This window comes from Arachis hypogaea, chromosome 15, assembly GCF_003086295.3.
Source record: "Arachis hypogaea cultivar Tifrunner chromosome 15, arahy.Tifrunner.gnm2.J5K5, whole genome shotgun sequence".
NCBI classification, from domain to species: domain Eukaryota; kingdom Viridiplantae; phylum Streptophyta; class Magnoliopsida; order Fabales; family Fabaceae; genus Arachis; species Arachis hypogaea.
This window is the reverse complement of record NC_092050.1, coordinates 147448517-147460425: the sequence shown is the minus strand read 5'-3', so window position 1 is coordinate 147460425 and position 11909 is coordinate 147448517. Positions and strand designations below refer to the sequence as shown.

The 11909-nt window shown below is 35.5% G+C and overlaps 1 protein-coding gene and 1 pseudogene across 1 annotated transcript; one reads left to right on the top strand and one right to left on the bottom strand.

The window, feature by feature from the left end:
• Window positions 1–1622: 1622 nt before the first annotated feature.
• Window positions 1623–3823, bottom strand: LOC112751185 (spermidine hydroxycinnamoyl transferase-like). Its single transcript, XM_025800246.3, has one exon. The coding sequence runs from the start codon at window positions 3477–3479 to the stop codon at window positions 2031–2033; it is 1449 nt and encodes a 482-aa protein (XP_025656031.1). The 5' UTR covers window positions 3480–3823; the 3' UTR covers window positions 1623–2030.
• Window positions 3824–4243: 420 nt separating this feature from the next.
• On the top strand, window positions 4244–5651 carry LOC112749208 (uncharacterized; annotated as a pseudogene).
• Window positions 5652–11909: the final 6258 nt, after the last annotated feature.

The window sequence follows — 11909 nt, the reverse complement described above, 5'->3', positions numbered from 1 at the left end:
AAAATAATACATAAAAATAAATTTTAGTTTTATCCTTTAATAATATTTTTTTACTGTACATAGTATTCAATTATTTTTCAATCACATCTAAATAAATTACACTTAATCACATTACTTTCATTCTAAATAAATTTATTTTTTATAATTTTACACTTAAAGTTATAAGTTAATATAAAAATATAAAAAAATTTATTTAGAATAAAAGTAGTGTGATTAACTGTAATTTACTTAGATGTGATTAAAAAAATAATTGAATATTAAATACAGTAAAAAATTGATATTATTGAAGGATAAAATTAAAATTTATTTCTATGTATCATTTTTTATCCCCCAACATTTTCGTTCTATTTAAGTCCCTAACATTTTAAAATCGTCTCAATTTTGTCCCACCGTCAATTCTGTTGACAAATCCCTAACGGCAGGATAACATTGAGCCAATTTTGAAACGTTAGGGATTTAAATAGGACGATTGAAATATTAGGGACAACTTTGGGACATATCTCAAACGTTGGAGACAAAAACGATACTTTACTCATTATACTATTAATGGTAATAATTATACTATGGGATACTATTTAGCAGATGGTATTTATTCTGAATGGGCCATATTTGTCAAATCAATCTCAAAGTTACAAGGGGAGAAACGCAAGTTATTTGCACATTATCAAGAAGGGCAAAGAAAAGATGTGGAGCGAGCATTCGGAGTGTTGCAAGTACGCTTTGCAATTATACGTGGTTCAGCTCGCTTTTGGAAAAAGAAGCTTGCCAACATAATAAGAGCTTGTATTATATTGCATAATATGATTGTTGAGGATGAAAGAGACACTTATGCAAGAAATTTTGCTCAAGACTTAGAGTATGACGATGTCGAAAATGGCTTATCACAACCTCAATTGGGAGAGGAAGATTTTGCACCATACCATTAATTTCTCTAAAGAAATGTCCAACTTCGAAATAGGCAGCAGCATAGACAATTGAAAGAGGACTTGATTGAACATATATGACAATTTTACAATACTTGTCGTCAACTATAGAGCTTAATTATGTTTTTCTTTATATTAAGTAATTTTACAAATTAGTGTAATCTCAAATTATATATTGTGTATTATTGTTACATATGAATTTTTTTAATATTAATATCTTTTAATAGTGAATTATTTTAAAATTTATAAATTTAAATAATATTATTGAAAAAAATAATTACTTTAATTTTAAATATTTTAATTAATTAATTAAGTGGGACCACAATAAGGACTAAAGTTAATTCTTCCTAATAGAGAAGAGAGATGCTTTGAGTTCCTATTTACTGTTTATGACGCAAAAGTTGATATGGAATTACTTTTTATGACATATGGATCATAATTAGAAATTGGGATGAGTTCCCTATTGAAGATGGTTAGTATTTATTATCTTTAGTTGTTTGCTTTACTTTATTGTCATCTAAATTCTTATATGCTTATCTACAAACTCCTTTATTTTCATAGCCGATAACACACGTATATCTCATTGTAATTTTTTTGAGAGATTATCCGAGATTTAATACTCTCAATTTTTATTGATTTGCACTTGTAACAAATAAAATTAAACTTTGATAAAGAATTCATTATTGTTCTAGACTATTCTTCCAACAAAATTATATTTTATTAAAAAGTTTTTGACCGACATTCATTATTGCCATCAACACGACAGGAAATACAAAAGTGAATGGAAATAATATCGGGGAGTGCTAGAGGAACAATGAAAATTTTGAACAACATAAACAACCACCAATCAAATAAAAATACATTACACCCTAATTTAATGCTACTAATTAAATTTACTCTTTTAACCCTATTAATTTACATTGTTTACACATTGTTCAAAAATCTTGTTTGTTACTTATACTTTTCCAATAATAACACACCCAACTCAGCTCTAGCAAACTGAATTTTATCACACTAGTGAATTTTTTTTTTTCAAAAAGAAGAAAATACAAAAGACAGATTAAATTATTTTGAAAGAGCTAATACCATCATCTTCATCCCTTGTTTTCAAATATCTTCCCAAAAGTATTTGATGAAATCTTTCATGTGGTCTACCTGAAAGTGCATGTACACCACAACACCATATCCATTATCACCATCTTCGTCAGGCATTAGAGCAATCATCCCTCTATCATAAGGACACAGACCACAAGGACCAAAATAAAACGGCTTCCCCAACCCAAAATCAGCCTCATAAAACGGCATGCTCATCCAACTGCCAAGTATAATGTTAGGATTCCCAAAGAAAGGCACATCAGCTCTATACTCACCTTTCTCCGAATAATGTGTCCTAATCAGATCCCAACGGTTTTCAAACCCTGCCACGTAATGCATTTGTGATTTAACAAACTCGTGATTCGACACTTTATTAACAGCTTCCCTTATTTTCTGCGCTGCGTAACTGATTGGTTGAGTGGTGATTTCTTTAGCGTAGCAAGTTGGCGTAACCGTCGGACCCAACGCGTTTCCGAAGTAGTTTTGAGGAAGTGGCGGATTCAATCTGTTGCGAATATCGACGTTGAATCTAACGACCGTTGGTTGATTCTCTTCAAGATTACGAGCTTTGCAAGCGCATCTCCATATATGTGCGCTGATAATTTCGAATCTGCTGTACGGTCTCGGAGATGGGTTATGAGGAGCGTTACCGTTACCGTTTCCATTTACGGTTACATTTGCATTTGCATTCGCATTCATTTTGAGCTTCTGGACGTGTTCTGGTGTGAGTTTTAACCGCGCGAAGGTCGTCTTCTTCTTTTGCTCTTCGATGCTGTCGGTTCTTCCGAGGATGAGCGGCAGAGGCTTGAACTCCCGGTGGTCGAACAGGGGTGGAGTTAATGGCTCAGTTGGTTTGAGCACGGTTCGGTCGAGAAACGGAAGCTCGCTTGGATCTAGCTTCGCACCTCGAGCGAGCTTCGCCCATGAGTTGATGAAGCCAATGGCGGCGGGGCCGTCGCCTATTGCATGAGAGAAAAGGATTCCGACTGCAAAGCCGCCATCGCCGCCGTAGAACTTTGTCACCTGTGCCAAGAACAAAGGAAGCTCGTTTATTTGACGAGAGTAGTCAACAGCTGGGATGAGTTCTTTGATGCTGGGTTCATTTGGAGTGAAGTCTCCATATTCCGCCATTGATTTCTTCGATTCAGCTTCGAGAAGCAATACCCCCTTTGCGTTGCAATCGAGTTCCAAACGGCCACCGTCCGTCCAACTCAGCCTCCCGGCTAATGGATAGTAGTGAACGAGAATCTCGCTGAGAGAATCTCGCATTCGCTCAACGAGGACATTGACATCGACGACAGTATTGTTGTTGTTCTTGGCGTTGTTCTGTTTTGGGTTGTAAAGGTAGATTGAAGGTGTATGACTCCATCGCCAAAGTTGGTCGTTGTCTGATAGCCATAGAAGACCCTTTGGGGTCTCTTCTTTTGGGATCACTGTATGAGTACCTAATATTGTTACCATTGTTTCAGTCTCTCTTGTGTCTAAAGGCTTCGTTGATTGCTATATAAGACTATGATAGCGGTGAAGGGGACTATTATAGTAACGGCCAATAATGCTAGTGTGAGTAAAGCTATTTTCTTCCTCACATGAGAAACGTGCGTGGGCCAGTGAACTTGTGACGCCTTATCATGATTGTCTCCACAAGCTCAGGCATGTGTTAGACATAGGTTTGTGTAGCTTGTTCATGCTTAATGAGGGTGGATATTGGTTATTCATTAATTATTTAATTAAGTTGTTGGACATTAATGACAGTGGACCTTATGTAACTTTTTTGTCCTTTGGTTGTGATGTTATTGGTAACGCTGTTTTTTACTGGTAACGCTGTTTTTGACATGAAAGTTAGGTTTGGCTTGGTAATGTGTGGATGGAAAATGAATTGGGTTGTGAATATTGTATGACCAGAAATGAGTTAATACTCAAATTCGTCCATGAAACATACTCCGATCTCCATATTAGTCCCCGAAAGATAAAGTTAATCAAAAGAGTCCTTGAAAGATACACGACTGAATCAGATTCGTCCTTCCGTCAAATCGCTTGATGACTTGGCTAACGTCTGCTGATATGTGACGTTAACTGCCACGCTGGCAGAGAAGAAAAACGACGCCGTTTTGAGTGAATGCCCTGATAGTCATGATTCGGCGCCGTTTTGTGGGCAGAATGGAGATTTTGTGGTTGGTTGGTTTTAAAGTGTGTGAAGTGAAGCAGCAAAAGAGGAACGTGTGGAGATGGGTAAAGGCAACCCACAAAGAAGAAGCACCGGCGATGAGCTCCATACGGCGGCAAGGTCTGGTGATCTCGTCGCTGTTCAGATGATTTTGACTTCAAACCCTTTGGCTGTTAATTCCAAAGACAAGCATTCGAGAACACCGTATCCTCCTCTCATTTATTATCACTACTAATTGCTAAAGGAACCCTAACACTCTGTTCGGTTCCCACGGTAAATTCTCCATTCAATTCGTTTGCTTTGAAGTTTAACTTGTTCTTTCCTGATGATAATTGAATCCATTGCACCGTGATTTTCTTCCCTTTCCTTTTTGACCTATCTGCATCGAATCGTGGATTAGCTTCCCTAATACCATTGTATTGGAATCTCTGTTGACTTATTGTTTATGCTTTTTATCTTTTTGTTGCATGAACAGAGTTGTGCTGCATGTTTTATCTGAAAATGATTTGGTACTTTGTTATGTGCTTAATGTGTAATGCCCTGTGAACTTGTTATTATGGGGTAAGGTTGTTTTATTGGCGAGTAAAAATGGGGTGAAACTTTTCATGGAAGTGTTTGATGACTAAAATTACACATGGACTCATGAAGCTCATCAAAGAAAACTTTCACCCAATTTTTTTCCTCTAATTAAAGATACCCTAGGAAGAATTAGAAATAAGTAAGGATGTTTTATATAGGGTAAAATGAATTTGGTTTGTCTTGGAAATTATAGCATTTCCACTTTGTTCCTTTGACAATTAGCTTTGGACCATAGACTTCATTTAGCAGCATTTGCTGGACATGCAGAGATAGTAAGTTATCTGTGCAAGAATAAGGTTGATGTTGGTGCTTCTGCTATGGATGACATGGCCGCAATACACTTTGCCACTCAGAAGGGGCATTTGGAAGTTGTTAAGGCTCTAGTTGCAGCTGGTGCATCCATCACAGCTTGTACTCGCAAAGGCATGAATTCATTACACTACGCAGCTCAAGGTTCCCATCTGGAGCTTGTTAGGTACTTGGCCAAGAAAGGGGCGAGTCTTACTGCCAAGACAAGGGCAAGAAAGACTCCTTTGGATCTTGCTAACAATGAAGAAGTCCGCTCAGTTCTGGAGGAATTCGAAAGATCAGCCAAGAACAGAGCATCTAGCAACAAAGATAAAGCTGAACAGTCTGATCCAAAAGCATCCACGTTGGAATCAGAAGATAATCAAGTGCCAAACAGCCTGCAGTGGCTGTCGATGAAGAAAACGGTGACGGAGAGAAGACAGAGACTAATGAGGATGACGAAAATAGTGATAGAGAGAAGAGGAAGGCTAACGAAGAGGACGCAAGAGAAGACTCATCACAATCAAAAAGGGCAAAAAGTTAAGTTAAGCCATCTCCAAAGTTCAAATGATATCCAAGAAGAAGAAGAAGAAGACATGTAGGTTGGCAGAGGCATAGTCTAGTAGAACGACACACCACCACCACGGCCTCCATTTGCTGCCTCCATCGTCGCCCGAAATCAGCAATTTCAACACTAACCCAATCATATGGCCCACTGATTGTTGAAGACGACGTATTTATCGTCGAAATTAGGATTAGGTTTCAAACAATTAGGGACTGATTTGAACTGTTTTGCCAAACTTACCTTGTCAGCAATCGGTTATGACACGTTGGCCTCTTCCACGTTGGAAGCTAACGAAACACGTCAGCAGACGTTAGCCAGGTCACTAAGAGAATTGACGGAAGGACAAATGTGATTAACTTGGGTATCTTTCGGGGACTCTTTTGATTAACTTTATCTTTTGGGGACTAATATGGAGATTGGGGTATCTTTCAGGGATGAATTTGAGATTTAACTCGACCAGAAATTATAGCTGTTGGTGTAAATTGTTAAAAGTTTTATCTGAAAAAAAAAAAGAGAAATAGGTCTTTAACTTTTTGGCCTAAAGACATTTAAATTTCTAACGATTTGAAAATATATTTAATTTATTGACCTTCTTAAAATTTGGACACATCTTTCTGTTTATTTGGGTCTGGCAGACCCAACGAAAACATCAAACATGGCTTCTGGTGTCTTGATTTGGCCGATATACGGATGTACACGTGGAAAAATTTTTAAAATGGGACAAACTAGACCCAATGATTGATATGTCCAGATTTTGAGAAAGTCAAGAATTTAAATGTATTTTCAAATTCTCAAGGATATAAATGTCCGCAGGCCAAAAGGTCAAGAACCTATTTGTCCTTTCTCAAAAAAAGAAATTGTATAGTTGTTCAGTAAAAATTAAGATTGGCAAAGCGGGTCAGCCTGCTCTGCTTTGCCCCATCCTGCCAAAATCCGTCTTAATCGGTCTGTCCACCAAAAGACAGTCTGGAGGTTGGCGGGCCACCCTGCCTTCTCCTTTTTTCTATATAAAAAACTCCAAAATAATATATTAATATTATAAATATCAACAAGTAGAACCAGAAATAGAAAAATATAAAATAGATATAGAATATATAAGAAATTCAATATGAACATTAGAACATGAACAATAGAAAAACAGAGAACATGAACATTTAACAATAAACAAACAGAACAGTCCTCCCAGCTCCTAGTACCACAAATCGAAAAATAAAAAAAATTAAAAATTAAGAAAATAGAAAAATAGACAACGCTTAGTCACTGTCATTGAAGCGCCGCCCGCTACAGATTTGAGAGAGGGATTTACAAGCCGTCTAAGTTGTTGGCTGTGGACCCGAGAGAGGAAGAGCAATGTCGCGTTGCCGCTGGTGCGAGAGAGGAAGAGACGTGTCGCATCGTCGCCAGTACAAGAGAGGGAGAGCCGAGTCTTCGTCGCTGCCGGTGATTCTGCCGTAGACTGGGCGAGGGAGACAGAGACGTGACGGAGAGAGGGAGAGAGAGAAGGAAAGCGAGACAAAGAATGCAGAGAGCCAAGTCATCATCGCCAGCTCGCCACCAGTACGCCGTTTATTCCGAATGCATCTGTCGATCAGAATCTGAAGCTGCATTTGTTTACAGGGACGGGACACTGAGACAGAGACACATAGATACAAAATTGTGTTTAGCAAATGAGACATGGACAGAGACATTGTGTTCAAAGACACTGAATTAGTGTATTTTATGTCCATCCTGATAGGAAGGACACATAGATACTAATAAGGGACATAACTTATTTTTTATTTTTTCTTACATTATTCTTGTTCATTTTTCATAATTATACTTTTTATTATTATATTTTTTTCTCAAATTTTTTGAATGAAAAATGTAACACCCTCACTATCAGAAATCATGCTTCCGGCTGTGCTACTGTGATAGCAAGAAGTATTACGACTACTTTACATACTAAATATTAAAATAGGAGCCTGTGACTCGACACTGTATCGCTGATTTCTTTAAAAACCGGAAATAAATACTTTATCTTAAGAAAAATACAAGCAGGCATAGATTCATATACAAGACTCCTTACATAATATCTCATAATATAATATACATATAAAACATACAACTCCTATCCCTCTTACAAACTTGTAATAAAAAAAAAGACGAGGGAAGAAAATAATCTAATTAACACAACAACATATAAACCAAATGCAATATAACTTTTCTTAATGCTTCTTCATCCGGTTCCAGAAAAGGTAAAGCTGTAGGGGGGTGAGAACCTAACCACATGGTCTCACCACAGAGTTTCAAAGTTGTCATAAGAAGATATTCAACAAGAAAATTATTTTCAAGCTCAGTAATTATCATTGCCTTATGAATCTTTTAAAAACCAATAGGTAATTGTTCAAAACCTTTTCAAAGAAACAATGTTCAATCTTTTAGAAATCCAAAACATTTCCTTTCTTATAAGAAAATCTCAATCAGAAACCAACCACGCAATCAAACAACATAATCATTAACTCAGCACCAAAGTTCATTCTCAAATGTAGCACGCCAGGACAAACACAGGCAAGACAGACAAGGAAAGCACAAGTAGGTAGCAGTTAAGAACAGTTTAGCAATTAGGCAAACCAAAACAAGTTCAAACCCAAGCAAAGCATACAAATGCATGTGATGCATGCCTGTCCTATGGCTGATGAGGCTCATCTGTCGGTTATCCAGCCAACCCGACAAGTCTGAATTGTCCTTAGGCTGTCCCCCGATGTGCATCCCCAAGAGTCTATGCATAGCTTTTTCTCAAATAATCAATATTGCTCAATAGGGGTAACATTCCCGGGAATTTATATAGTGCCCGGTCACACTTACGTCGTAGGGTCAACAGAGTATCGAGTTTTCAACCTGGTACACGTGGTGGCAAGCCACGGCACTTAATCCAGGGAATCTCGTATCTCAGATATTTCAAATTCATAAGCCATATGAATAATTCAAAGATCATATCTCAACATTCTCAACATCATAATCATTCATCAATCCAAATCTCATTTCCAAATTCATTCAAAAATCATATTTCAAAGAAAATCCTCATCATCCTTCTTTCCATTCCGTTCGTTAACAATCCTAATTCAAAATGTAATTTTTTCTTTGATAAATAAATCAATCTTAAAACATATAATGTTTAAAAACAAATCTTTTTAATTAATTACTTCAAATAAAACATCCAATTTTATAAAATTTCGACAGCATCTCCTCTAAAACTTGGACACTGCCACCCTTTTCGGGTTCCAACCAAATCAAACCAGACTCCTGTTAATCAGTCAAATCACTTCCAATAACCATTATCACAACAACACTCAATCCAAGGAAACTGCAAAATCCAGAATTCAATCAACCAATCCTATAAATCGCAATTTTAACCGACTTCAACCAACAACATCAATCAATAGTTAAGAATTCTCGGTCATCTCAAATAGTTTCAAACCAAGCCATTCCTCAAACACTTTTTGAATCATTTCCAAAGTAGCAAATCATTCTCAATAAATAACCCGTTTTCAAATATCAAGTCTTTTCCAAATTTATTTTAAAATCAAATTCCGATATCAAATCGGGTTTAATATCAAATCAAATTTTAATATTAAATCTTTTCTAAAATCAAACCGTTTCCAAAATTAACCTAAAACGCAATAATAAATCTTCTCTAATAATTCAAGGAAAACTGCTTTAACAACATCAATCAACTAATCCAAATATTTAGCTTTCTCAATCGGTCAATTTATCAATCAAACTAATAATCTCATTCAACCAAAACAGCTCAATTCAATTCATAAGACTCACGAAATCACAAAAATGTATTTTACGCATTAATATCGATTTACAACAACCCTGTAATGTAAAATAGATTTAAGAAAAACCCCTACTCCGTTCTTCCCAGCTATGGTGGCGGCTTTCATCAAAGGCGGCAGCGGTGGTGCTCAGCATTGGCGGCGACGACTCCAGCACAGCGACAAGACACGGACGACGGACTTGCAGCGAGCGCGACGGGCTCCTGCTCCCTTCCTCATCGTAGCGCTTCCTTCCTCTGTGAACCGTATCGATGGCAGCACAGCAGCCCGACGGTGGCGGCGGCGTGGCAGCGCGATGATTCAGTGGTGGCGATGGCAACCGGCGCAGGGAGCGGCGGCGAGGTAGCAGCGCGACCTTCCCTCTCTTCTCCTTCCTTGGTTCTCCCTCTCTCTTCTCTATGTGACATGGCGGCGCGGCGGTAGTGACGTCCGCCAGCGCCGTCTCCCTCTCGTCCCTCTTCCCCCTTTCCCATTCTTCCTCAACGCCCTTTGCTCTCTGTTCCTCCCTTTCTTTTCTTTTTCTTTTCTTTTCCTTCTTTCTTTCTTCGGTTAGTGGGGTATGAAGGGGGGGTTAGCATTGGCGGCTAGGTTTTTGGGAAAATTAGGGTTAGGATGATATTTTGGGGATTTAGGGTTTTGGTAAAAATTAGGTATAAGGATAATTTGGTAATTTTAATAAAATTGAAGCATAAAGTATTAATTTTTTTAAAAACTAATTTAATCTCTAAAATTACTGTAAAATATTATTTGTGGTATAAAAATACTAATTGATTCCCAATAAATTACTCTAATTGAAAATACATGGTAATATAATTAATTTTCTTTACCTTTAACTTAAAATATTAAATGATATAAATATAAAGTAACTAAAATCAAATCATATAAAATTCTTATTATTTCATAACTACCAATTTTATAATTTAAATATAGAAAATAATTCAATAATTATAAAATTAGACAAAATTCTAATTTAAATAGCCAAACCTCATTATTTTCGAATTCTCAGAACTTTAAATCATAAATAGAAAAATAATCCGTAGGTATAGAGTTTGGATAAAAACCTTAATTTATTTCAAGTCCGATTAATTGCCTTTAATTATTTTTCAATAAAAATAATTTCTGAAATTAAAACTATAAATAAATATATATAATTTGGGATTAGTTTAAAATAGGACTTTTCAAAAGTCTTGGGTCTTTCATCCTAGCCACGTTATAAAAATTTTCGTCCTCAAAAATTGATACAAAATGAAAGAGATTCTCACCGGAATTCAACTTCATAGTTTTTTTCTATTCCAAAGCAAGGAATAGAATTCAATTCATCTATGATTTTAAATCAGATGCATTCCAAACAGGCTGAATGAGATTATTGTGAAAAAATGGATAGAAAAATTTTTATTTAACGTAACTGATAAAAGAATTTTTTAATAATAAACCTTTCTTTAGGAGCAATATTGAAACTTAAATTTAAACACCAATTATCCTTATATAAAGTTTTATGTTATATTTAAGTAAAAGTGAGAAGGATGTAAGAGAAGATGAATCAGAAAAGAAAAAAAAGTTTTTCAATTATGCAGTAACAGTAACCTGATATGATAGATAGTAAGAGAGGAAAGAGATAATTATAGAAGTTTCGTGATTGTGTGAATTAATTAGATAAGAGAGAACGTGAATGTATATGATGAGAAAGTAGATAAAGTAGTGGAAGTTTTTTAATATAGAATAACTGATATATAGTAGGATAGATTATTAGGAAGGGTAAAATTGAAAAATAATTTTGAACACCAAACTCATGTATTGGCATTATATATATATATATATATATATATATATATATATATATATATATATATATATATATATATATATATATATATATATATATATATAAGAATTTTGATTTATAAATTATAAATTATAAGTTCTAGAATGTTTTTAATGCCAATTTACATATTTTAGATTGATTGCTTTGAGTTAAATTTACGAAATAGGATTTTTAAATAAATTTATGGTCTTGTTGGACTTTTAAACAAGTCCGGCTCGAACCGAATAAAAAATAATAGACCTAGACTTAAGTCATATATTTACAACATGATTTCGGTTTGTCTAAGCTAAAATTCGACTCAACTCGAACCTTTTTATCATAGTTTTAAAAATCAGACCTGACTGATCAGACGAACGGGTCCTAAACTATTAGAAAGCGTCAACAATTTCGATTTGATTTATTAGATAAAATTGTCATTATAAAAGCTGTCCCAAAATCATTGAACCAGCCAAAAACCAATCGGTCGGATCGAACTTGGACCGGCCAATTTTTACTTTTCAACCTTTTTTTAGTTTTAAATTAGAAAAAAAAATTAAAAAAATAAAAGAATAATTACCTCTCCAAAAATTTTAAAAATAAACACTTTAATTTCTAAAAAAAAATTAATACACAGAAACATACTCAAGCTTTTCTTCCTGCAAACGAATCAGTCCTT